At 42.0% G+C, this 26,400-nt stretch overlaps 1 protein-coding gene across 2 annotated transcripts in view; it reads left to right on the plus strand.

The window, feature by feature from the left end:
• LOC124002645 (receptor-type tyrosine-protein phosphatase gamma-like) overlaps positions 1-26,400 on the plus strand; it is a 341,627-nt gene that overhangs the window by 193,326 nt on the left and 121,901 nt on the right. For both annotated transcript variants that reach the window (XM_046310229.1, XM_046310230.1), the window contains exon 3: positions 21,956-22,138. In XM_046310229.1, coding sequence (XP_046166185.1) covers positions 21,956-22,138 — 183 coding nt within the window. The remainder of the gene's footprint in view (positions 1-21,955; positions 22,139-26,400) is intronic.

Here is a 26,400-nt window from a genome sequence, read left to right on the forward strand (position 1 = left end):
GTCCAGCTTCGTCCGGGTTTGGCTGGAGTAGGCCATCATTCTAAATAAGAATTTGTTCTTAACTGACTTGCTTAGTTAATTAAATAAAGGTTAAATAAAAATAGTAAAACAATTGGATAGCTAGCTAAAATAATGGAGATGTATTTGTGATGTTTTAAAATATTTGATTGGTTATGTAAAAAAGGTGAAAGTATGCCAGATAATGCAGGAGGTGCTAGGGGCAGAGTTGTCAATTGGGGATTCATTCAAGATGAAGCCCATTTGTGGCATTTAGCATCTACGTTTTACATAGTGGGGCAATTTAGTCCATGAAAAGTTTAGGACAGTAAGATGCAGGGAGTGGGGAGGAGGAAAGGGAGGAGAAATAGGTGTGAGCCAACAATCTCCAAGACCTCTGTCAGCACAAGTCCAGTGCTCCAATAGATAGCAAATCAAACAGGGAATACCACAGCGTGAGTAGGCATTTGTGGCCACAAGTGTCACGGATCCCTCTGGAACTTTCATCTCGCACACCTGGCACCTATTCCCACTGATTGTATTTGTATATATGTGGTGCTGGCAATTATACCATGGTGCTGTCGCTTATTGTTACAATGTCCGTTGGTGTGTGTGAGGACCTGTGCTGTGTGTTTTGGGCTTTCGTGCCATTGTGGATTGCGTTTGTGTTATTTATTCGAGGTACTCCTCGCTATTTATTTTTGGGTTTCAACCCTGTGTTTTTGTTATGTGTTTGTTTGGTCTTCGTCCCCATGCCTTTACACGGCACGCCGTAATTTGGGCTAAATTTAAAAAAATATTACCCATTCCTGCGTCTGTCTCCCGAATCCATTATGCCAACGTGACAACGAGAGAGAAAGAGAGATGGACAGACAGGCAGACAAACACAGAAACATGGAAAAAAGAGAGAGAAATAAAGAAAAAGAGAAGGAAACACCATTCACCAGATCTCTGCTTAAACCTGGTGTCTGTTTGGCACATGTTGCTTTGGGCTTGCTGCGTAGATGTAGAGGTGGAGGCTGCTGCCTGAGAACAATACTAATTGTGGTGTGAGGAAGAAATGTGCTGTGCTGCTCTCTGCTGCCTCTGCTACTGATTCCCTCTCCTCTTCCCTGCTCCTCTCGCCTCAGGCCCAGAACCAGCCAGAGGTCCTCCTCACTGGAGCACAGATCACATTGCAGCAGGCCTTTTGTTCTCTCTCTCATTCTCTCTTCCTCTCTTTCCCTCGCTCTCTGATTCTCTCCTCACTGCATTTATCTCATTACGGTTGTGGTATCTCCAGTGGCATTGAAAATGAAGTGTTAATCTCTCCTCTCATCAATCTTAGAGGCTTAGGAATGCCAAGTCACTCCCCTGAAAATGATGACTGGCACTTTTAGTTGTTTGGAGAAATAAGTGTGGTGCTAAATTGAATTTTAATGGATTGTGCATCCCCAGTGAAAGGTGCAATCCATTATTTGATGATTGTAATGTTGTTTGCTGCTCATGTTGACTTACGGTATGTATAGCATGACAGGCCAAAGGTTGCTGGGATTGGGAAGGAAGCAGCGTTGTGTTGATTAAGTTCTAAATATGTCAGAGAGGAGGGCTACACTCAGGGCTCTGGGTAGGGCAGCAGTGGCAATTCAGTGGTTGTTCTTTCTGTGTCCTGTATGAGCAAACAGGAATGGTCCTTTCCACCTGCATGGCAGAAACACAGTCAACTGAATATGATGCATTTATCGTTTTTATACAACAATATTAGTCCCTCCAAGGCACAAAGAGGCAGGAGTAAATAACGAACGACAGTGATAACAGAGAAAGCTTATGCATGTTCCCTGCTTCTCTGAAGTGGATGTTGTCTGTTATGTCTCTCTTTAATCTGTTTCTAATCAGAAGCTAATTGCTCTCTCTCTGTATCTCATATCCTCCTTTAGGATCCGCCATCCGCCATCTGCTGATGATAAAATATGGAACCTATCGAGAGCCGAGATATTGGGAATAAATTAGCCAGATTGTCAGGGCTGGAATATGTCATCATGAGGCATCTGAAACGTTACTTTAGAGGCGCAATAGGTTTTACGGTCAACTGTTACTCGAACCTTTCAAGATTTTGCTGTGACGTCCCCTCGGGTTGGGGATAAGACAACATTTCAGAGTATTTATACCTCAACCCATTGTATTGTGCTGGAGTATTGGATCAGAACACTTCAGCTTTTTCACATATGATCCTGTATATGATCCTGTATATGATCCTGTATATGATCCTGTATATGATCCTGTATATGATCCTGTATATGATCCTGTATATGATCCTGTATATCACTCTTAGCACAAGACTATTTAACGTTTGATGATGGGAGGTTGGAAGATGGAGATCAGTCAAGCTGTGTAGGCTATAGTTGTGTTATCCCAGGAGAGTGATTGCCAGGAACAAAAAATCAATTAAAGGCAGCTCAAAGGCCATTTTAGAGGTGGTCTCACCAACTCATTCATCACCTTTCAATATGCCATCATACATCCAAACTAATCCTCAAATGAGCAAAGGGAATGACTTCGCATGTGGGGTAAAACATCACGGGAACCTTGAAGAGCTGGTGTTGAAAAGAATACTTTGTGATTTATGGTCTTTGGGTGCATTACGATGTCACGCTGGTGTTTTCTGTTTCTGTATTATTTGATCATACGTATAATATGTATATAATGCACTATAGTCAGGACCAGATCAGCGTGAGGTCAGCCATATCATAATGAACTTAGACCTTTTGTGATATGGAAATCATGCTGTGGTTAATTAACTGTTTCTTTGATTAACTCATAACCCACCTGCCTTGCCACACACACGTACACATACGCACAAAAACTCACCCCACTCACACATACAGTACCAGTCAAAAGTTTGGACACACCTACTCATTCAATGGTGTTTCTTTATTTTTACTATTTCTACATTCTTGAATAATAGTGAATATATCAAAACTATGAAATAACACGTGGAATCATGTAGTAACCAAAAAAGTGTTAAACAAATCTAAATATATTTTATATTTGAGATTCTTCAAAGTAGCCACCCTTTGCCTTGACAGCTTTGCAAACTCTTGGCATTCTCTCAACCAGCTTCATGAGTAATGCTTTTCCACAGTCTTGAAGGAGTTCCCACATATGCTGAGCACTTGTTGGCTGCTTTTCCTTCACTCTGCGGTCCGACTCATCCCAAACCATCTCAATTGGGTTGAGGTTGGGTGATTGTGGAAGCCAGGTCATCTGACGCAGCACTCCATCACTCTCCTTGGTCAAATAGCCCTTACACAGCCTGGAGGAGAGTGTTTTGGGTCATTGTCCTGTTGAAAACAAATGATAGTCCCACTAAGCGCAAAGCAGATGGGATGGCGTATCGCTGCAGAATGCTGTGGTAGCCGTGCTGGTTAAGTGTGCCTTGAATTCTATATAAATCACCAACAGTGTTACCAACAATGCACCCCCACACCATCACACCTCCTCCTTCATGTTTCACATTGGGAACCACACATGCGGATATCATCTATTCACCTACTCTGCGTCTCACAAACACATGGTGGTTGGAACCAAAAATCGAAAATTTGGAATCATCAGACAAAAGGACAGATTTCCACCAGTCTATTACCCATTGCTCGTGTTTCTTGGCCCAAGCAAGTCTCTTCTTCTTATTGGCGTCCTTTAGTAGTGGTTTCTTTGCAGCAATTCGACCATGAAGACATGATTCACGCAGTCTCCTGTGAACAGTTGATGTTGAGATGTGTCTGTTACTTGAACTCTATAAAGAATTTATTTGGGCTGCAATCTAAGTGCAGTTAACTCTAGTGAACTTATCCTCTGCAGCAGAGGTAACTCTTGGTCTTCCTTTCATGTGGCGGTCCTCATGAGAGCCAGTTTCATGATAGCACTTGATGGTTTTTGCAACTGCACTTGAAGAAACTTCTTGACATGTTTCCTATTGACTGACCTTCATGCCTTAAAGTAATGATGTACTGTTGTTTCTCTTTGCTTATTTCAGCTGTTCTTTCCATAATATGGGCTTGGTCTTTTACCAATTAGGGCTATCTTCCTCACATACCTAAAGAAGCTGGTTGAGAGAATGCCAAGAGGGTGCAAAGCTGCCATCAAGGTAAAGGGTGGCTACTTTGAAGAATCTTTTGCTTACTACATGATTCCACATGTGTTATTTCATAGTTTTGATGTCTTCACTATTATTCTACAATGTAGAAAATAGTAAAAATAAAGGAAAACCCTTGAATAAGTAGGTGTGTCCAAACTTTTGACTGGTACTGTATATACATCTATATAGAGAGAGAAAGAGTCTGGTTCACCGATCGCAATGAAATGAACTGCATTAGGGACAGTCAAGGACAAACATATGAACTCAGATATTAACAAGAGTGAAGTCACAATGTCTGTAGCGAGGTTATGATGGCAACAGTAGTAGGAGAGCGTCCACAGAAAGCCCAGAGGTCCTCTGTCTACACAATTCAAGGCCCACCCACAGTGTGCCATACGAGCAGAGGTCACAGTTAGTGGAGAGGACGATCAACTTTCAGCATCACTAAACTTTCATGGTGTCGAGCGAAGAACAACAGCAGTAATAGAAGCTGTGGCTTAGCGGGCTCATCCCCTGCCTTAGCAGGCAGATGGAAGGCAGGAGCTGCCCTTGAATGTATTATCTGTGCCATCAATACTGAACACAGCGTAGCGGGGGAGAGAAAAACAACAGGATGCTTTCAGCGTGTCTGTCCGAAGAAAACACTGCTGGCCGCCTCAGAATATAAAGCAATACAGATGGAGGTTGAGGGGGGCTGGAAGAAATGGAATGACTCTGGAATATAAAGCAGCTTGTGTCCTTTAATTAAAATCACTTAAAATCAATGGGGACCAGAGTTGGTCCCCTGTGTGACTATCTGGCTGTCTGTCTGGAGTGGAGTGAAGGCCTTAGGGTCTGCTGTAAGTTTTGGGCTGCTGCTGGAGGAGAGGGCCAGTTGCGCTCTCCTGGGATCTGAAGAGATGAGGCAAATTTAAACTGATGCTGTAAAGGCGCTGGTTGAAAATGTGTATGTGTGTGGATGGGTGGGTGTTGGAGTGTCTGGAGGAGGCATAGGAGGACCTTCTCAGTTGGGAGGCTGAGAGGAAAGCAGGAGAGAGAGAGAGAGAGTGAGAGAGGGAGAGGTGTGAGTGTCATTTCATAACAGATGAGACATTATGTCTAATGCCTTTATCCTTTTATCCCTACACCAGGGAGGGGACCTTTTGTCAGCCCCATCCCTCAGGGATTTGGAGGCACATTGAATGTGTGGAGTTTAGAGAGCCCTGAAAAAGTAACACATTGCTGAGGATAACAGAACAGGGAACTCTGGTTGTCAGGAGATGTGTGGTTGCCATGGTGAAAGGCTAACTTGTTAGAGGAAAGAGAGCGAGGAAGAGATAAGCTATAGGCCTAATGAGTAGATGCCAATATGTGCCAATTAAGCCAATAAGTGAGTCTTCCACAACCCAGCCACTCTCTGATAATACATCTACTCACACCAGAAAATCTGTATTAGAGTTTGCTTTTCATATCCTAGCTTGCTCTATGACAACAAAGAGCAACCCATCGTTAAATCATTGTCTTCATTTGAGGTCTTTACGGCATATTTTAGTTGCCACAATATTGATTTGATGTTCTTATCCTCTAAGGCCTAGAGTACCCCCAACAGCACACATTGTTGTTGTAGCCCCAGACAAACTCACCTGATTCAAGGTATAGTGATGTCCATGAGGAAATAACTTTGAGTCCCAGAATTTGGAAACTGTCCCCTTTTTCTGTTGTTACAGAAGATACGATCTTGCCACAGGCACTTTAATGCTGGATTTATTGTAATTTCTCCACTCCCTTTCTGATTCCTCTTAGCTTCTCCCTCCTCCGCTAACTTGTTTAAATCTCTTTGTAGTATTGCTAGAATTACATGTTTCCTTCTGTGCTCAAGGGACTTCTTCATCTTTTATTTATCACAAGAAAAGAAAAGGATCCTACTGGGCACACCCCGTGATTTAGACATGGAATTTTTGGTAATATTTGGTTGAAATTTCAACCTTTATTCACCCACTCAAAAAGACAACCAGAAATGTGTTGAATTCCAAATGTGTTATCACTATGCTTTCAACCATCTAAAAGGACAACCAAATCCCATTGGAAAAACAATGTCTGGTTTTTGGTTTAGGGCTCTATTCAATCTGTATTGCCGAAGTTCAGCCCTACAGTACGCTTGAAATATAAAGGTCATTTCGAATGAGCCGGCAAATGACAGGACAACAAAGTTCAAATGGGAATACAATGTCATATCTATTTATATAACAGCTTAATGTGATATCACTGTGCTTCATCTAATAGCACAACCAAGTGACCTGGATTGCAGTTTAGATTGCAGTAAAAGTACATAGTGCATGTAATCAATGCTGTTCGAGATTCTGCACAGATTATTAAAGCAATTGTGAGGACCTCCACAGACCTGCGACCTTTGCATGCTATCTTGAACATGCATGCTTTCTACGATTACATACAGTAAGACATATATTTATAGTTACAGTAAACTCAAAATGGGGCCATGGATCCATTTTTAATTTTAAGGTTGAATAAATATTGTTACATTAGTTTGGAAATTAGCCTTAACCTTAGGGTGTTTAATATTGAAATGTGTTTTGTTGACAACGCAACCAAATTTCAACATTTAAAAACCCAAATCAAAGTTTATTTGTCGCATATACAGATTAGCAGATCTTAAAGCAGCTGCAGCGATACGCTTGTGTTTCTAGCTCCAGCAAATATGTACAGCAGTAATTATTTAGGATGAGCTAAATTGAGAATACAGTTGGCCTATGTATATATAAAGTGAGTAATCCATTAGCTTAATTTTTCGGAGATCAAAATCAAATCAAACTTTCAATTGACTTTAAATATATTTTTTAACTTTGATTTTTGGTTTAGATGGAGACATGAATCCAACATATGAATTATTCACTTTAGGATTACAAACCATCTCAACAAAGTTCAAGGTTGAGTGATTGTGGAGGCCAGATCATCTGATGCAGCATTCCATCACTCTCATTCTTGGTCAAATAGCCCTCACACAGCCTGGAGGTGTGTTGGGTCATTGTCCTGTTGAAAAGCAAATGATAGTCCCACCAAGCACAAACCAGATGGGATGGCCTATCACTGCAGAAAGCTGTGTGTAGCCATGCTGGTTAAGTGTACCTTGAATTCTGAATGAATCACGACAGTGTCACCAGCAAAGCACCCCCACACCATCACACCTCCTCCTCCATGCTTCACGGTGGGAACCACACACGAAAAGATCATCCATTCACTTACTCTGCGTCTCACAAAAACATGGCAGTTGGAACCAAAAATCTCACATTTGGACTCATCAGACCAAAGGACAGATTTCCACTGGTCTAATGTCCATTGCTCATCTTTTCTTGGTCCAAGCACGTCTCTTCTTCTTTTTGGTGTCCTTTAGTAATGGTTTCTTTTCAGCAATTCGACCACAAAGGCCTGTTTCACCCAGTCTCCTCTGAACAGTTGATGTTGAGATGTGTCTGTTACTTGAAATCTGTGAAGCATTTCTTTTGGCTGCAATTTCTGAGGCTGGTAACTCTAATGAACTTATCCTCTACAGCAGAGGTAACTCCTCCTGAGAGCTAGTTTCATCATAGCACTTGTTGGTTTTTGCGACTGCAAATGTCACATATTGACTGACCTTCATGTCTTAAAGTTTTGATGGACTGTCATTTATCTTTGCTTATTTGAGCTGTTCTTGCCATAATATGGACTTTTACCAAACAGGACTATCTTCTGTATACCATCTCTACCTTGTCACAACACAACTGATTGGCTCAAACGCGTTAAGAAGGAAAGAAATTCTACAAATGTACTTTTAACGAAGCACACCAGTTAATTGAAATGCATTCCAGGTGACTACCTCATGAAGCTGGTTGAGAGAATGTCAAGAGTGTGCAAAGCTGTCATCAAGGTGGCTACTTTGAAGAATCTCAAATCTAAAATACATTTTGATTTGATTAACACTTTTTTGGTTACTACATGATTCCATAAGTGTTATTTCATAGTTTTAATGTCTAGAAAATAGTAAAAATAAAGAAAACCCTTGAATGACTTGGTGTGTCCAAACTTTTGACTGATACGGTATATACCCTAGGTCTATTAGATGATATATTACTTATAATGTCTGGTTACATATAATTTGTCTATGTTGAAAATTGGTTACCATGATTACAAAACAACAGTTGATTACTTTTTTCAAATCCAATGCATTTTCCAATGTAGATTACGTTAAAACAATGTTGATTCAACCAGTTCGTGCCCAGTGGGATGTGACAATGGAACAACAATAACACAAAAGCAAACAGAAATGATCTGTTGTCATGGAAGTTGCAAATCCTGACATTTTGCTTTGGCACTACTGTTTCATGCGCACACACACATGTGCTGCAGTCTCTCACATGCACACACACAGAACTCACATATTGGTTGCAGGTGTTGTCAGACAGACAGGAAGGTCAGCAGATACTTCTGGGCTAGGTGAATACAGATCACAGGTACCCAGAGTGCTTTGCCCTGGCCTTTAGTCTGGCCTAGCTGTCTGCTGGCTGTGTGATGTCAGTGACGTGACCTTCTGCTCTTTGACCTATCTACCATCATCCCCCTCAGGCAGTAGGCTCAGGAAAAGTAGGATGTTCATAGGCTCATCTCGTATCAGACATGGGCTTTCCATGCCAAGCTGTGGGCTTTAAATCAAGCCTGGACCTACAGAACTTAGAGAAATCTCTCTTTGGCTCTCAAAGGGGGCAAAAGCTGGTTCACATAAATATTGAGGTTTTAACATTCAAGACCAATCATTAACTTTTCAAAGTAAAAATTTAAATTAAACCAAAATAATCTATGCCTGTTTTCACACTTTAATTTTAGCCTGATATATATTTAATAAATGCATGCCATGCCATTACTTGAAATGGATGAACATAAATAAACAACAGAATCACAACACACATATTAAAACTCAAAAACCAGGACTGTCAATCAATGAGAGCATGCCTAATTAAAAGCAAAGAATTAGCTTATGAAAAGCAACTGCAAAACAAATACATTTTAGTCCTCTATCAGCCAGAACAGGCAGACAAACAGTGACCTTCACTGTCATCATCATCATCGTCATTATGTTGTCGTCATCATCATCATCATCATCATCATCTCGACAGCAACACTATTACTGTTTTATCCGACCGCTAGCACCATTATCATAGTGATTTGCTAAGCACTCATCACTGCTCAGTGTGACTCGTTGTTCAACTCATGACTGTAGCTAAAAAAGAAGACCAGCAGTTTGTGAATAAATTATGTATTCAACTGCATGCCTGAATCGCTAATACATTTGGATGCATTTGTCTGAGGTTGTTCTAAGTGAAGGAATAGGAGATGAAACAATCGCATCTTCAAACTCAATGACAGGAGGCTTAAGCAGATAAATTACACCTTTCTTCTCAGTCAAAGCACTGAGTCTGCCGGGGGAGAAGGACTTTTTGTTGTTGTTGTTTTTTTGCCTAAAATGACATACCCAAATCTAACTGCCTGTAGCTCAGGACCTGAAACAGGGATATGCATATGCTTGATACCATTTGAAAGGAAACACTTTGAAGTTTGTGCAAATGTGAAATTAATGTAGGAGAATATAACACATTAGATCAGGTAAAAGATAATTTTAAAAAACATGTATTTTCTATCCCCCCCCCCCCCCATCAACTTTGAAATGCAAGAGAAAAAGGCCATAATATAATATTGCATTTTAGGTGCAATTTAGATTTTGTATGCGCTAATGCTAATCTCATTAGCACACGTTATTTCAACCGTTACGTTATAGGGACACCGATCCCATAGACGTCAATGACTCACCCAGCGACTGAAGAAAGGGGTGCAGAAACTTAATAATAAGAGCATATTCTAGGGGCAGAGGCGCAAGACAATAGCCTCACTTCGAATCAGAATTTTCAGGAATAGCACATTTAAATCGCCTTAGATTGCCTGGTTTATATGCTGAGTGTACATAACATTAAGAACACATGCTCTTTCCATGACATAGACTGACCAGCTGAAAGCTATGATCCCTTATTGATTCCCACCTGTTAAATCCACTTCAATTCGTGTAGATGAAAGGGACAATACAGGTTAAAGAAGGTTTTTAAGCCTTGAGACAATTGAGACATGGATTGTATATGTGTGCCATTCAGAGGGTGAATGGGCAAGACAAAAGATATAAGTGCCTTTGAACGGGTATGGTAATAGGTGCCAGGCACACCGGTTTGAGTGTGTCAAGAACTGCAACAATGCTGGGTTCTTCACGTTCAATAGTTTCCCGTGTGTATCAAGAATGGTCCACCACCCAAAGGACATCCAGCCAACTTGACACAACTGTGGGAAGCATTGGAGTCATCATGGGCCAGCATCCCTGTGGAACCTTGTAGAATCCATGCCCCAACGTAGTGAAGCTGTTCTTTAAGTCAAAATGGGGTGCAACTCCATATTTAGAAGATGCTCCTAATGTTTTGTACACTCAGTGCATATCATATGCAGTGATATCACTATTAACGCTGTACTGATAAGATGGAGAGATTTGTGCCAGACTTTTCTGTGGTTTTTGTAGACTGTGGTGTAGTGGGGATGACTGAGACTAATCTGTGTTTGTTTTCCTTAGTTTGGCCTCAGTGTGTTCATATGCTCTATTTATATCCACTCCCAAATTACATGATCGGTTGGACCGGATGGGAAAGGATGGGGTGAAAATAGCATTGTGTGAGGGAAGTGTGATCTTTGTCCATAGAATCGGTGTGTGTGTTCATTTTTTTGTGGATGTATCTTTCGGTGTGTCTGTTTTTCAACATGTTTTTTTTTGTCAGAAATGATTAATGCTTCAAGTGAATTGTTGGAGTAGCGAGAGTGAGTAGTGGAAGTGTGAAATCAGCTTGTATTATCTCTGTGCATGTGTATTTGTACATAACATGTATGGATACTCTAAGTACAGATGCTGTATCTTAATTAGATCATCCTATTTTTGCAGTAATCTTCCTGCCCAGGAGGAAATGCAAACTTGTAGTGTATTTCAGGTTTTAAAAGGCTTCTAAAGTTTGTATCAACCCTCACAAATAATGTCCATTAATGTCATGGTGCTGCAGGATTATTTTCCAGCTGTGTGAAACTGGCTCAAATTAAGATATGGAATGTGTTTATTCATGTGTGGCTGTATACTGTAAGTGGAAAGTATGATGAGTTAGACTTGTGACTTTGTGCTACAGTATTTTTGGCTGTATTGGTTTTTGTGTTTGTGTGTGTGTGAGGATGTGTACTGTAAAGTTATAATGTGTGTATTGTGGCCATAAGGACAGATGTGAAATCGACTGTGACAGCATCCTCACATGCTTAAGGGGCCTGTCAGGGACCCGCTAGCACTGTGGATGCAGCACCGCTCTCCACACAGACACACAGACACACACAGACTCATACGCACATACACATACACAAACGACATCTCTAATTAAGGCTGAGTGACGGAACGACCCAGAAGACATCCCGTTTTCCCTCCCATATGTCTGTGGGTCTGACTAACACATCCCGCTGGCTGGGAATAATCCCTGTACCCAAGGTGAGAGGAGTCAGTGTGTGAGCAGCTACAGGGATGGGAGGGCTGGGAGGGCTGTTTATGCAGTCTTTTTGGAAATATATTTGACCGATTCTGTTTCATTCCTCAAACTGTGACTCCCAGTGTAAAAGCCTCCTGTGAATTTAATAACCCAAGGACAACGACGATACTTTTCACTGAGATGTGTTATGAAGGTCATGTCATGTTTTCTTTCATTGTCATCGCCTAATCATTGGATGCTGCTGTAATTCCTCTCACTAGCCTGCTTCCAGAAAGCTGGGAAGTGTCAGGTCTTCTTGACACCTCATTGTGAGTGATCAGCGCATTTTATGGCCACAAGGCATGCTTCACCATCTAGATTAATCCAATCTGATAACAACAATACAGGAACCACAGCCACTACCTCTAATGCCACCACTTTGGATGCAACTCAGCATTCTTTGTCCTCCAAACACGACGAGTTGAGTTTTTACCAAAACGTTAGATTTTGGTTTCATCTGACCATATGACATTCTCCCAATCTTCTTCTGGATCATCCAAATGCTCTGTAGCAAACTTCAGACGGGCCTGGACATGTACTGGCTTAAGCAGGGGGACACGTCTGGCAGTGCAGGATTTGAGTCCCTGGTGGCGTAGTGTGTTACTGATGGTAGGCTTTGTTACTTTGGTCCCAGCTCTCTGCAGGTCATTCACTAGGTCCCCCCGTGTGGTTCTGGGATTTTTGCTCACCGTTCTTGTGATCATTTTGACCCCACGGGGTGAGATCTTGCGTGGAGCCCCAGATCGGGGGAGATTATCAGTGGTCTTGTATGTCTTCCATTTCCTAATAATTGCTCCCACAGTTGATTTCTTCAAACCAAGCTGCTTACCTATTGCAGGTTCAGTCTTCCCAGCCTGGTGCAGGTCTACAATTTTGTTTCTGGTGTCCTTTGACAGCTCTTTGGTCTTGGCCATAGTGGAGTTTGGAGTGTGACTGTTTGAGGTTGTGGACAGGTGTCTTTTATACTGATAACAAGTTCAAACAGGTGCCATTAATACAGGTAACGAGTGGAGGACAGAGAAGCCTCTTAAAAAGAAGTTACAGGTCTGTGAGAGCCATACATCTTGCATGTTTGTTAGGTGACTTAATAATTATTTTCCACCATAATTTGCAAATAAATTCATAAAAAATCCTACAATGTGATTTTCTGGATTTCTTTTCTCATTTTGTCTGTCATAGTTGAAGTGTACCTATGATGAAAATTACAGGCCTCTCTCATCTTTTTAAGTAGGAGAACTTGCACAATTGGTGGCTGACTAAATACTTTTTTGCCCCACTGTACCTGCTGTAGCGCGTGCTACGGGTGGGTGCTGCTATGGCGACCTGTGAGCTGAGATAAGGCGGGGCTTTACCTAGCAACGGCTTATAGATGACCTGGAGCCAGTGGGTTTGGCGATGAGTATGAAGCGAGGGCCAGCCAACGAGAGTGTACAGGTCGCAATAGTGGGTAGTATATGGGGCTTTGGTGACAAATGGATGGCACTGTGATAGACTACATCCAGTGTTGGAGGCTATTTTGTAAATGACATCGCCGAAGTCGAGGATCGGTAGGATGGTCAGTTTTACGAGGGAATGTTTGGCAGCATGAGGATGATTTGTTGCGAAATTGGAAGCTGATTCTCGATTTAATTGTGGATTAGAGATGCTTAATGTGAGTCTGGAAGGAGAGTTTACAGTCTAACCAGACACCTAGGTATTTGTAGTTGTCCACATATTCTAAGTCAGAACCGTCCAGAGTAGTAATGCTGGAAGGTCGGGAAGGTGCGGGCAGCGATCTGTTGAAGAGCATGCATTTAGTGTTACTAGCATTTACTTGCACTCACTTCTGTCAGCATGAAGTGCTTTGAGAGTCTAGTCAAGGATCATATCACCTCCACCCTCCCTACCTGATACCCTAGACCCACTCCAATTTGCTTACCACCCCAATAGGCCCACTGACGATGCAATAGCCATCACACTGTACACTGCCCTAGCCCATCTGGACAAGAGGAATACCTATGTAAGAATACTGGTAATTGACTACAGCTCAGCATTTAACACCATACTACCCTCCAGATTTGTCATTAAGCTCGAGACTGGGTCTCGACCCCGCCCTGTGCAACTGGGTCCTGGACTTTCTGACGGCCCACCTCCAGGTTGTGAAGGTAGGAAACAATATCTCCAACCCGCTGATCCTCAACACTGGTGCCCCACAAGGGTGTGTTCTCAGCCCTCTCCTGTACTCCCTGTTCACCCATGACTGTGTGGCCATGCACGCTTCCAACTTAATCATCAAGTTTGCAGACGACACTATGGTGGTAGGCTTGATTACCAACAACGACAAGGCAGCCTACAGGGAGGAGGTGAGGGCCCTCAGAGTGTGGTGTCAGGAAAACAACCTCTCACTCAACGTCAGCAAAACAAAGGAGATGATTGTGGACTTCAGGAAACAGAGGGAGAAACCCCCGATCTACATCGACTGGACAGTAATGAAAGGTGGAAAGTTTTAAGTTCCTCGGCGTACACATCACGGACAAACTGAAATGGTCCACCCACACAGACAGCATGGTGAAGAAGGCACAACAACACCTCTTCAACCTCAGGAGGCTGAAGAAATTTGGCTTGTCACCAAAACACTTACAAACTTTTACAGATGCACAATCGAGAGCATCCTGACGGGCTGTATCACCGCCTGTTACGGCAAGCGCACCGCCCTCAACCGCAAGGCTCTCCTGAGGTTGGTGCGGTCTGCACAATGCATCACCGGGGGCAAACTACCTGCCATCCAGGACACCTACAACACCCAATGTCACAGGAAAGCCAAAAAGATCATTAAGGACAACAACCACCTGAGCCACTGCCTGTTCACCCCGCTATCATCCAGAAGGCGAGGTCAGTAGAGGTGCGTCAAAGCTGGGACAGAGAGACTGAAAAACAGATTCATTTTAAAGGCCACCAGACTGTTAAACAGTCACTAGCAAAGAGAGGCTGCTGCCAACATACAGACTCAAATCTCAAGCCACTTTAAAAAATGGACTTAATAAAGACATCACTAGTCACTTTTAAATAACGCCACTTTAATAATGTTTACATATCCTACATTACTCATCTCATATGTATATACTGTACTCTATACCATCTACTGCATCTTGCCTATGCCACACAGCCATCGCTCATCCATATATTTATATGTACATATTCTTATTCATCCCTTTACATTTGTGTGTTTAAGGTAGTTGTTGTGAATTTGTTAGATTAGTTGTTAGATATTACTGCATTGTCGGAACTAGAAGCACAAGAGTTATCGCTACACTCGCATTAACATCTGCTAACCATGTGTATGTGACCAATAACATCTGCTAACCATGTGTATGTGACCAATAACATCTGCTAACCATGTGTATGTGACCAATACAATTTGTTTTGATTTGATTTAACAACGCCATCAACAAGGGAGGTCCTACAGGCCCTAGTTTTGTCTTACCTGCACTACTGTCCAGTCATGTGGTCAGGTGCCACAAAGAGGCACTTTACAGTTGGCCCAGAACAGGGCAGCCCAGCTGGCCCTTATTGTACGCAGAGAGCTAACATTAATAATATGCATGTCAATCTCTCCTGGCTCAAAGTAGAGAAGAGATTAACTTTGTCACTACTTGTATTTGTGAGAGGTATTGACATGTTAAATGCACCGAGCTGTCTGTTTAAACTTCTAGCGTACAGCTTGTGCACCCATGCATACCCCACAAGACATGCCACCAGAGGTCTCTTCACAGTCCCCAAGTCCAGAACAGACTATGGGAGGCTCACAGTACTACATAGAGCCATAACTACATGGAACTCCATTCCACATCTAGTAAATCATGCAAGCACTAAAATTTTATTTAAAAAACCCCAGATCAAAATACATCTTATGGAACAGCTGGGACTGTGAAGAGACACATATTCATACACACACACATACTCTCTCTCTCTGTCCCTGTTTCTCTCTCACACACTCGTTTTTTGTGTGTCTCTCTCTCTCTTCTATTAACTTCTCACTCTCAAATGTCTAATTTCTCTACCACATCCCCATTCCAGGTCAAATTAACCTTGTGTATTTGTTTACAGTGGTGGCCATTGTAATAGGTGTCGCTGGAGAGGGTACAGTAGGCTGTGTATTTTCCTCCATTTGAGAGCGGCTTCTGTCGCGCTGACTGCACTGGGAGATTACATGTAATACCTTGGGAGACTCTATTGGGCCTCTCCTGGCAAGGCGGAGATCACTGAAATACCAGCAGACCTCTCACAGCATTGATTTCTGCCATTTCCCACTAATCTTGATGGAATCACGGCCTTATAGTAGAGGACCATAGAGCATCCTGAAATAAAAGAGTGGTGCCATGCTTTGTTCTGTTCCTTGGAGAATGGCATATTTTTCCAAAGGGAAATTCCCCCTAAGGTGTGTTTGCTTTTGGGTAACAATGCTGTCTTTGGGCAAACGTTTTATAATTGTGCTCTTTAAGCAGCCTCACACAATCATGGTTTTGTTTATGCAGCAAATTGGAATATGGCATTTTTTCAATATGAAATGAGCAAGGTCGCGAATGCTGAGGCTGTTGAAGAAATCTCTCATAATTGACTGAAAAGCCTCTAGTTCCTGGAGGGTGAAAGCAACATAAAGGTGTATTTACAGTCTTCATAATTCGCAGGAATAAAATGTGCATGCTCTCCAGAGAATTTTAAAAAATAAATTTATTTTACCTTTATTTAACCAGGCAAGTCAGTTAAGAACATATTCTTATTTTCAATGACGGCCTGGGAACAGTGGGTTAACTGCCTGTTCAGGGGCAGAACGACAGATTTGTACCTTGTCAGCTCGGGGGTTTGAACTCGCAACCTTCCGGTTACTAGTCCAACGCTCTAACCGCTAGGCTACTAGGCTACACTACGTTAGCTCTCTGTGTACAATAAGGGCCAGCTGGGCTGCCCTGTTCTCTAATCACAGACAATTGGCCATGAAAAATGCATAAAATATCAGAAATATCAAATCCTCTCCCTGTTGACCAGAATGTATGATTATTGTCTGTGATTCTCTCTTCTGATATCTCTTCCATGTTCTTTGTTGTCAGGGAGATAAGTATGTATTATCCCTCCACTCTGTGAATGTGAGATGCATACACTGTGTGTACAAAACATTAAGGACACATGTTCTTTCTATGACTGACCAGGTGAATCCAGGTGGAAGCTATGATCCCTTATTGATGTCACTGTTAAATCCACTTCAAATCAGTGTAGATGAAGTGGAGACAGTTGAGACATGGATTGTGTATGTGTGTCATTCAGTGGGTGACTGGGCAAGAAAAAAGATTGAAGTGCCTATGAACGGGGTATGGTAGTAGGTTTGTGTCAAGAATTGCAAAGCTGCTGGGTTTTTCATGCTCAACAGTTTCCCGTGTGTATCAAGAATGGTCCACCACACAACGGACATCCAGCCAACTTCACACAACTGTGGGAAGCATTGGAGTCAACATGGGCCAGCATCCCTGTAGAACACCTTGTAGAGTCAACGAATTGAGGCTGTTCTAAGGTCCAACTCAATATTAGAAATGTGTTCCTAATGTTTGGTATGCTCACAAGCCTAGTACATTTTAGGTCATTCGCAATCCATTCCTAATCTATAACATAAAAGAGAAGACTTAAAACCTGTTAAGACTCTAGGGGCAGTATTTCAATTTTGGATAAAAAGACGTGCCCGTTTTAAGCGCAATATTTTGTCACGAAAAGATGCTCGACTATGCTTGGAATTGATAGTTTTGGAAAGAAGACAGTCTGACGTTTCCAGAACTGCAAAGATTTTCACTGTGAGTGCCATAGAACAAAATCTACAGGCAAAACCAAGATGGGGCGGCCTCCCCATCCCGGATCCGGGATCGTGACTACAGCCTCAAGCTCATTACCATAACGCAAAATTAGCGATTTCTGAAAATTGCAAATTAAATGAAATAAATATGCCTGTCCTCAAGCTTATCCTTTTCTTAACAATCCTGTCGTCTCAGATTTTCAAAATATGCTTTAGAACCAGAGAAAATCAATGATAGGCTAAACCGTGTCACTGGCTGCAACCAGGTGTTTTTGTTATTGTTTTTGTTTTGAGGAAATGAGCATCCAGCATCATATAAAGAAAGTATTATTACACACTCTCCTGTTTCATTACACGTGCAATGATTTCCGAGTGAAAACATCTGTGTTCGTTGTTTGAAATAAAATCTTTGTTGTTGTAATATTGCAAACGGAGGTGGCAGTTTCATCGCTATGATTTCCAGCTTTAAAGGGATTGTTCACCCAAATTACAAAATTGCATATTGGTTTCCTTGCCCTGTAAGCTTGTTGATAGTTCCTGTAATTGAAAACCGGTTTGTTTGGTTAAAAAGGCCATTGTTTAATTATCCCTAAGTCTCGATCTCTGGTAGGCAGAGGTCAAAGGGGAATGCAACGTTGATGTGACACCTGATGGCGTGCTTCTGGTTTTAGTTCTTCTCACGCTTGCTCTTCTCAGGAGGAAGGTCAATCGGACCAGGGGACACTGACTGACTGTCCCTGGCCCTGGCATACAAGGTCTAATTTTCTCATTACTGTGTGAGCTCACATAAATTCATGTTCCACTTATGCTCCATCATTATCTTATGATATTTAGATGGGTGTAATATGCTTTTAAAGGGATAATCCCAACCCCAAATAAAAATCATGAAACTCTTGTCAATTTCACAAAAGCCTATATTCTATCACTGGGTAAAATAATAATTTTCCCCATGATTTAACTTCTAAGTGGTCTGTCTGTGAAATCAGGAAATCGTGTAGGAACGCGTCATAGCTACATGGCTCTCCTCACTGGAGATAGGGATAACACACTGTCACATTTAATAACGCTTTTAAAACAATTACCTGCACTCCAGATTACCAAATCAACCAATAAATTGTCTAGAACTCATCCATCCGTTTATATCGTCATGACAAAGTATACAGTGCATTCTGAAAGTATTCAGACCCCTTGACTTTTTCCACATTTTGTTATGTTACAGGCTTATTCTAAAACAGATACCATTATTACAACTCGAATCAAGTTGTAGAAATATCTCAAGGATGATCAATGGAAACAGGATGCAACTGAGCTCAATTTCGAGTCTCATAGCAAAGGGTCTGAATACTTCTAAAAATGTCTAATTTCTAAAAAACTTTTTCACTTTGTCATTATGGGGTATTGTGTGTAGGTTAATGAGGACTTTTAATACATTTTAGAACAAGGCTGTAACCAAACAACATGTGGAAAAGGGGAAGGAGTCTGAATAGTTCCCGATTGCACTGTAGATTAGTATTGTGTAGTAACTACAATGTTGTTGATCCATCCTCAGTTTTCTGCTATCACAGCCATTAAACTCTGTAACTGTTTTTAAGTCACCATTGACCTCATGGTGGAATCCCTGAGGGATGTCCTTCATCTCCTTCAACTGAGTTAGTTGCACAGAGTGAGACCATGCAACATGAGTCCATGCAACTTGTTAGGCACATTTTGACTCCTGAACTTATTTAGGATTGCCATAACAAAGGGGTTGAATACTTATTATTAACTCAAGACATTTCAGCTTTTCATTTGTGTTCATTTGTATAAATGTCTAAAAACATAAGTACACTTTGACATTATGGGGTATTGTGTGTAGGCCAGTGACACAAAATATTGATTTAATCTATTTTAAATTCATGCTGTAACACAACAAAATGTGGAAAAAGGCAAGGGGTGTGAATACTTTCTGAAGGCACTGTATATAACATAGATGTGCTCAATCTAAAAAGGGTACAAAATTATTCAACTCAATTTCTCTTTCTCGTATCATCCCGCAATGTGCCCTGTGTGTCTGTGGGAAACGTGGGAAAGGGCCATAGCAAAGTGCTCTGTACTTGCTCTGGGCAGAGTTGAACTGCTAGTTGAACTCAGTGAGATACCTCGAAAGGTATAGTTTTTTAGGGATTTTACAGCTAGCTAGCTACATCACATGCTGATATTAACTTTGGTATTATTGTGTGTAGCTATTTTTGCTAACTAGCTACCTATCTAGCCAGCCCAGAGAAACAACATTGCATTGTGGCTTTTGTAGTCGACTTGAGCTGCGATTTTCAAGTTGCTACCAACTTTGTTATAATGGCAAAAATAATGTTTTCGTATTACTGTTATAAACCACTGTTCAACACTGTTAATCATAGGAATGTGTGCATTGGGGTTAATTATCCCTTTGAGTAACAGTTTCAGATATGCCTATAAAGATTCAATATGTTGAGATAGGACATGGAAGATTCAACATGTTGAGATAGGCAGCATCTGTATTGCCTTATGCATGGGCCAGATGTATTTCTGTTTGTTTAGTGTAAAGGTTGTGTACGTCCGCTTGTCTCTTCTCTCAGTGCAGCAGCTCTCTGCACACTTTGGCTGCATTAAAACAATGACTAATGGCTTCACACCAGCTCTCCCATTAATAACAAGTCCGCTGCTGCCTGGATCCATACCCTGCGCTCTCATATATGAAACCCAGATCTCTACAATCAATATACCCCAAGGCTAGGATAGGGGGCAGGAGAAGAGGATGCTTCCTAATTCAATGAAATACAAATGACCAAATGCTCCGGACACGCGTGGGGCATGAGTAATCATAGACAAATTAATTTTAGAACCCCGGTAGCTCAGTGTAGCTTTCAATTACGGGTGCACTTTAGCCGAAGTGTGCATGCTGCGGACATAGGGGGTAGTAGGAGTGGGCAGAGTGAATAGGAGTGGGCAGAGTGAATAGGAGTGGGCAGAGTGAATAGGAGTAGGCAGAGTGAATAGGAGTGGGCAGAGTGAATAGGAGTGGGCAGAGTGAATAGGAGTGGGCAGAGTGAATAGGAGTGGGCAGAGTGAATAGGAGTGGGCAGAGTGAATAGGAGTGGGCAGAGTGAATAGGAGTGGGCCTTGCCACTTCATTCCATCCTTAAGACAGAGGGCAGACAAAGCCTTCACTGTAGAAAGAGGACAGGAGAACATAATGCAGGGTAAAGTCAATAGATCTCGAGGTTAAGACACAATGAAGCATATCTATTGGAGATTAGGATCATGAATAGATGCTGTATGTCCCTTTCATATCAAATGCTTACAGCGTGTTGTGCAGTTGTAATCATTGTACAAGGTTAAATGATTGATTTCTCAGTTCCTTGTGTAATAAATGAAACTTGACATGGCTTGTCGTCTGAGTTTGTGTTCCTATGTTCCATCATGAGACAGATACTGTAGCACTATTTAGCTAATGCTTCCAATGTTATACTGTATACATGAATATAATGCACTCTAATACCTAAAGTACTGCTGAATTTAAAATCAATTAGGTGGAATGTTTATGGGTGTGGGGTGCTGTTGTATTCACTGAATCAGTTGAATTATATTGTAAACGTTGTTGGGATATGTATGCCTTTGTTGAATGTGTTTTTCTAGTGTGTTATCCACAACCAAATGAATTCCCCTTCACTGGACGCTAAGGAATCACTTGACTTCACTTGGCTGGTCTGGTGCTTTATGGTTGGGTGGTTATTGGAGACTATGACCCCACACTGAGGACACCATCCCTGCTCTGCTTAGAAGTGTATAGGGAGAGGAGAGGGACTATCTATATTCTCCATCCTCCACTGTTTCCATGGCATTGAACCTGTCCGATCGCTCTCTCTTTCTCTCTCTCTCGTAACCTCTCCGTCATTCTCTCTGTTTGCTTTATTTGAGGGAGGTGGCAGGAGATTGGTGACATTTCCACCCTGCTCCTTTCCCTGTCTTGACTCTGTGCTGCATGGAGGTGTCTGGTCTCACACCGGGACTTGCCATTCATCTAAGAGTGTGGAGTTTAATCTCTGAGTACACTGCCTTTACCTCCTCATGGGTTAGGAGGTGTAGCTTTGTTCACATTCTGATAAAAATACCACATATGTGCCTGCATTATGGGAAATGGAAAGTTTAACTGCAGGTCAACATCAGTAGGAATCTACTGGTGGTTCCTTTTTGGAAAATGAGTGCCATTAAGACTGCATTATTCCACCAAAAACATGAAATTATCACTTTTCTGCATAACGTGTTTGAAAATATTTTCAGTGTGCTACACATCCTCTGCTGATTAGCGAACCAAATTGTTAGCTCTGGTTGGATGGCAAAACACATTGTATCGTATGGAATATATATATCGTATTCTTTCTTCTCATCCAGGTACATACGGGCCAGAGGAGGGCTGGTCATCAGCCTACCCAGAATGCAGAGAGAGGAACCAATCCCCAATCAACATCGCAGATCAGGACAGCAAGGTGTCCATGGAGTATCAGGAGCTAGCTTTGGATGGATTTGAGACAGAGTCCTCCAACAAGACTTCAATGAAGAACACTGGCAAAACAGGTGAGATTCACAGTCCCCCAATGTCTGTTTACCCTCTCCTTCTTTTGGTTATGTATTTACAGTATAGATACGTCTGAACATATTATGACATACCTTCAGTGCCTTCAGAAAGTTTTCAGACCCCTTGACTTTTTGTTACGTTACAGCCTTATTCTAAAACATATTAGATAGTTTTTTCCTCTCATCAATCTACACACAATACCCCATAATGACAAAGCATAAACAGGGTTTTAGAATTGTTTTGAAATTTATAAAAAGTAAAACAATTGAAATATCACATTTACATAAGTATTCAGACAATTTACTCAGTACTTTGTTGAAGTAAATTTGGTAGCGATTACAGCCTCGAGTCTTCTTGGGTATGACGGTACATTCTTAGCACACCTGTATTTGGGGAGTTTCTCCCATTATATTCTGCAGATCCTCTGTCAGTTTGGATGGGGAGCATTGCTGCACAGCTATTTTCAGGTCTCTCCAGAGATATTGATCAGGTTCAAGTCCGGGCTCTGGCTGGGCCACTCAAGGACATTGGGAGACTTGTCCCGAAGCCTGTGTTGTCTTGGCTGTGTGCTTAGGGTCGTTTTCCTGTTGGAAGGTGGACCTTCACCCCAGTATGAGGTCCTGAGCACTCTGGAGCAAGTTTTCGTCAAGGATCTCTCTGTACTTTGCTCAGTTCATCTTTCCCTCAATCCTGACTAGTCTCCTAGTCCCTGTCTCTGAAAAACATCCCCACAGCACGATGCTGCCACCACCATGTTTCACCTTAGGGATGGTGCCAGGTTTCCTACATACGTGGCGCTTGGCATTCAGGCCGAAGACAGAGAATCTTGTTTCTCATGGTCTGAGAGTCCTTTAGGTCCCTTTTGGAAAACTCCAGGCGGGCTGTCATGTCCCTTTTACTGAGGAGTGGCTTCTGTCTGGCTACCATAAAGGCCTGATTGGTAGAGTGCTGCAGAGATGGTTGTCCATCTGGAAGATTCTCCAATTTCCACAAAGGAAATCTGGAGCTCTGTCAGAATGACTCTCGGGTTCTTGGTCACCTCTTGGTGGTTCCAAACTTCTTTCAGGTATTTCTGTTTTTCATTTTTAATAAATTTGAAAAAATGTCTAAAAACCTGTTTTCGCTTTGTCATTATGTTTTTTTTTTGTGCAGATTGATGAGGAAAAAAATATTTAATACATTTTAAAATAAGGCTGTAACTTAACAAAATGTGGATAAAGCGAAGTGGTCTGAATACTTTCCAAATGCACTGTGTTTTTAGTATAACATTAGAGTACATGAAAATCACACTATGTACATACAGATCTTAGGATCTTGATTTGATCACTCTTATGTTGCTGAGAAAGTTCCTGCACCGCAGGAAATACAGATGACCTTTGTGATTTACATAAATTAGCTGAAAACCCACTCTTAACACACGGTTATACTAACAGTATTTTACTCTTCATGTAGCCTACTTTTGGCCAGCTAATAGCCTAACCACTGACCAAGCAACACCCTGACAATATACTGTACTGTAGGTCAAATGAAGATCTTACATCTGTACATTCAAGTAGTTTAAATGCGACATGCACAGCAGTCCAATACAATATGTGTGGTAGGAGCGGATTTTCACATAAGTGATGCCTCCATATTAGTGAATCTGTCATTGGTACAGATGACCTGAAAACCCGAAAAAAACTCAATTCAGCATTTATAACATTTCATGGATTTTCCCTGTCTAAGACAGGTATTTTTCATAATTTCTATCTGTCACAAAGATGGATGTCCTCTCTTTCTGCCAACAAATGGAGTTAAAATGCTTGTGGGAGCAGGGACCACAGGTGGCTGGCATCTGTATTGACAGCAGTCACAACAAGGCCAGCTGTCTTATTAAGGCTCTCTCTGCAGACCTGGGGAAAATAATGTGACTAGTGTGATTTCTATATTGTCAGATATTTGATTATATTGATCTCTCTGAACATAATGTGGCATGTATGAACTGGTGTTGTCCCTGGTCCATCTCTCCCAAGTGGAGACCCTAAATGGAAGCCTGAATGTGCTTTAAAAAAACATACATCTTGTATACCTTGTAATCCCTCTATCAGTGAGTGATGTATTGTGTTCTATCAAATAATGAAGATCTTATAGAGGGAATAGCCCATAAAGCTTTGCCATATTTCTATCAAGGCTAACACGGATGGAATTTCAAGCTCCCTCTAGTAGGGAGTATGTGAGTCAATAGCCCACATTCCTCACTAGTGGTGGGGTGAGTAAATGGCTTGTTGTTGAGATTGGAGGCCATGTCTTTGTGAGGCTGAAGGAGAGTCAGGTTCATCTGGTGGGGGCCTGTACGTCTTCTCCCCTGGGAATGGGCTGCCTGAATATCTGCTTCCCCCCTGAGAAGTGTATTAGTGTCCCTGTCCTGGCATCACTCAGAGAGAGAGAGAGAGAGAGAGAGAGAGAGAGAGAGAGAGAGAGAGAGAGAGAGAGAGAGAGAGAGAGAGAGAGAGAGAGAGAGAGAGAGAGAGAGAGACCTCAGCTCACTCGGCATGAGAAATGTCTGTCCTTGATCGCATGGTGTTTCTCAGAACCTCTGATGTCCGTAGCCATCTCTTCCCAAGGCCATGGTTTGTTAAAGGACGAGGGCTACTTCTGAGCTGTCTTCTCTACAGGCATGATCGGGGAAAACCAGTGTAGTACAGGTATTATAGTGGGTTAGCGTAGCAGTGCCACTGCCCACCAAATCAAATGAAGTTCTAACACAAACAACAGTAGCAGAACAAAATAGAGCACAGCTTCTTGACTCTGCGTACTCCATAATGCACGCCTAGCAAGACAAACATCCTCTTGTTGTGCAATTCATTATTTATACATTCTCCACTATTTATAAATGACAGCTGAGTATTTCACCTGTTACCTGTTGTATTCAGCGTGCCAGCTGAGTATTTCACCTGTTACCTGTTGTATTCAGCGTGACAGCTGAGTATTTCACCTGTTACCTGTTGTATTCAGCGTGCCAGCTGAGTATTTCACCTCTTACCTGTTGTATTCAGCGTGCCAGCTGAGTATTTCACCTCTTACCTGTTGTATTCAGCGTGCCAGCTGAGTATTTCACCTCTTACCTGTTGTATTCAGCGTGCCAGCTGAGTATTTCACCTGTTACCTGTTGTATTCAGCGTGACAGCTGAGTATTTCACCTCTTACCTGTTGTATTCAGCGTGACAGCTGAGTATTTCACCTCTTACCTGTTGTATTCAGCGTGCCAGCTGAGTATTTCACCTGTTACCTGTTGTATTCAGCGCATGTGAAAGATACAATTTGATTTGATTTGATTGACATAATCACCTAAAGCGTCTCTGAATAATGGATGCTTCAATCAGCTTCTGTTAAAAGTGCTCCTGCTTCTGTGAAAGCTGTATCCTTGACTGAACTCTGACCCTGTCACCTTGAAGCAGGAAGTCATTATAGATGTCTCACTGTCAGAAGAACGGTGTCATGGTTTTTGAGAGGGAAAGGAGGGCGGCTGGATGAAGAGGGATGAACGGAGAATACTTTCCCAGAATCATATCAAATAAACCTTTTTAAGAAATACATGATGACATGGAGCCCTGAGGAAATATTTGCATTGATCACGGCTTTATTTTCATATATGCCCCCGGTTTTCACACACTGCTGTCCATGGTCTCGCTGGCTTAGCGTCTAATTCCGGCTCGCCTGTTAGCGCGCCCAAACACTGGCTCCCATCGCTAATGAAACTCCCAGGGCTTCCCTTCCCCTCACACGCTGGATTAGGACTCTGAATCAACAAAAGGCAAAAACAAATGATGAAAAAAGTGAGCAAGATATGTGATTTTCTTTCTGCCTGCTGTGCTCTGAACACTAATGTAAGCTGCAGTTCCATCCCTTCCGCTAGCCTGTTAGCATAAACCGCAACAGCTCAGCCTAGCCACAGTGGAGGAATGAGACTTAGCATAGCAGCAATACAGTGGAGTGTATTTAAGTTAGCCACTGTGGTAGAGTCTCCCTCCACCTCACCTTTTTCATCTTTGAGTCCGATGCAGTAGATGCTAAGAAACTCATTTAGCACACTATGCGTGGTTAATCCCTCATATTGCAGTCTCAATGGTAGTATGAGGTTTGCCAGGAAGACCAGGCTCCCACAGGATGTCCTACTACTCAGTGTAACTGTAGCTTCTTGGATGCAGACTGGTAGAATTTCAGTGGGAGTGCCAACAATCTTGTACAAGCACCAAGTGACACGTCTCTTAAAATCTCCAAT

The sequence above is a fragment of the Oncorhynchus gorbuscha genome, linkage group LG18, assembly GCF_021184085.1.
Source record: "Oncorhynchus gorbuscha isolate QuinsamMale2020 ecotype Even-year linkage group LG18, OgorEven_v1.0, whole genome shotgun sequence".
Taxonomy (NCBI): Eukaryota; Metazoa; Chordata; class Actinopteri; order Salmoniformes; family Salmonidae; genus Oncorhynchus; species Oncorhynchus gorbuscha.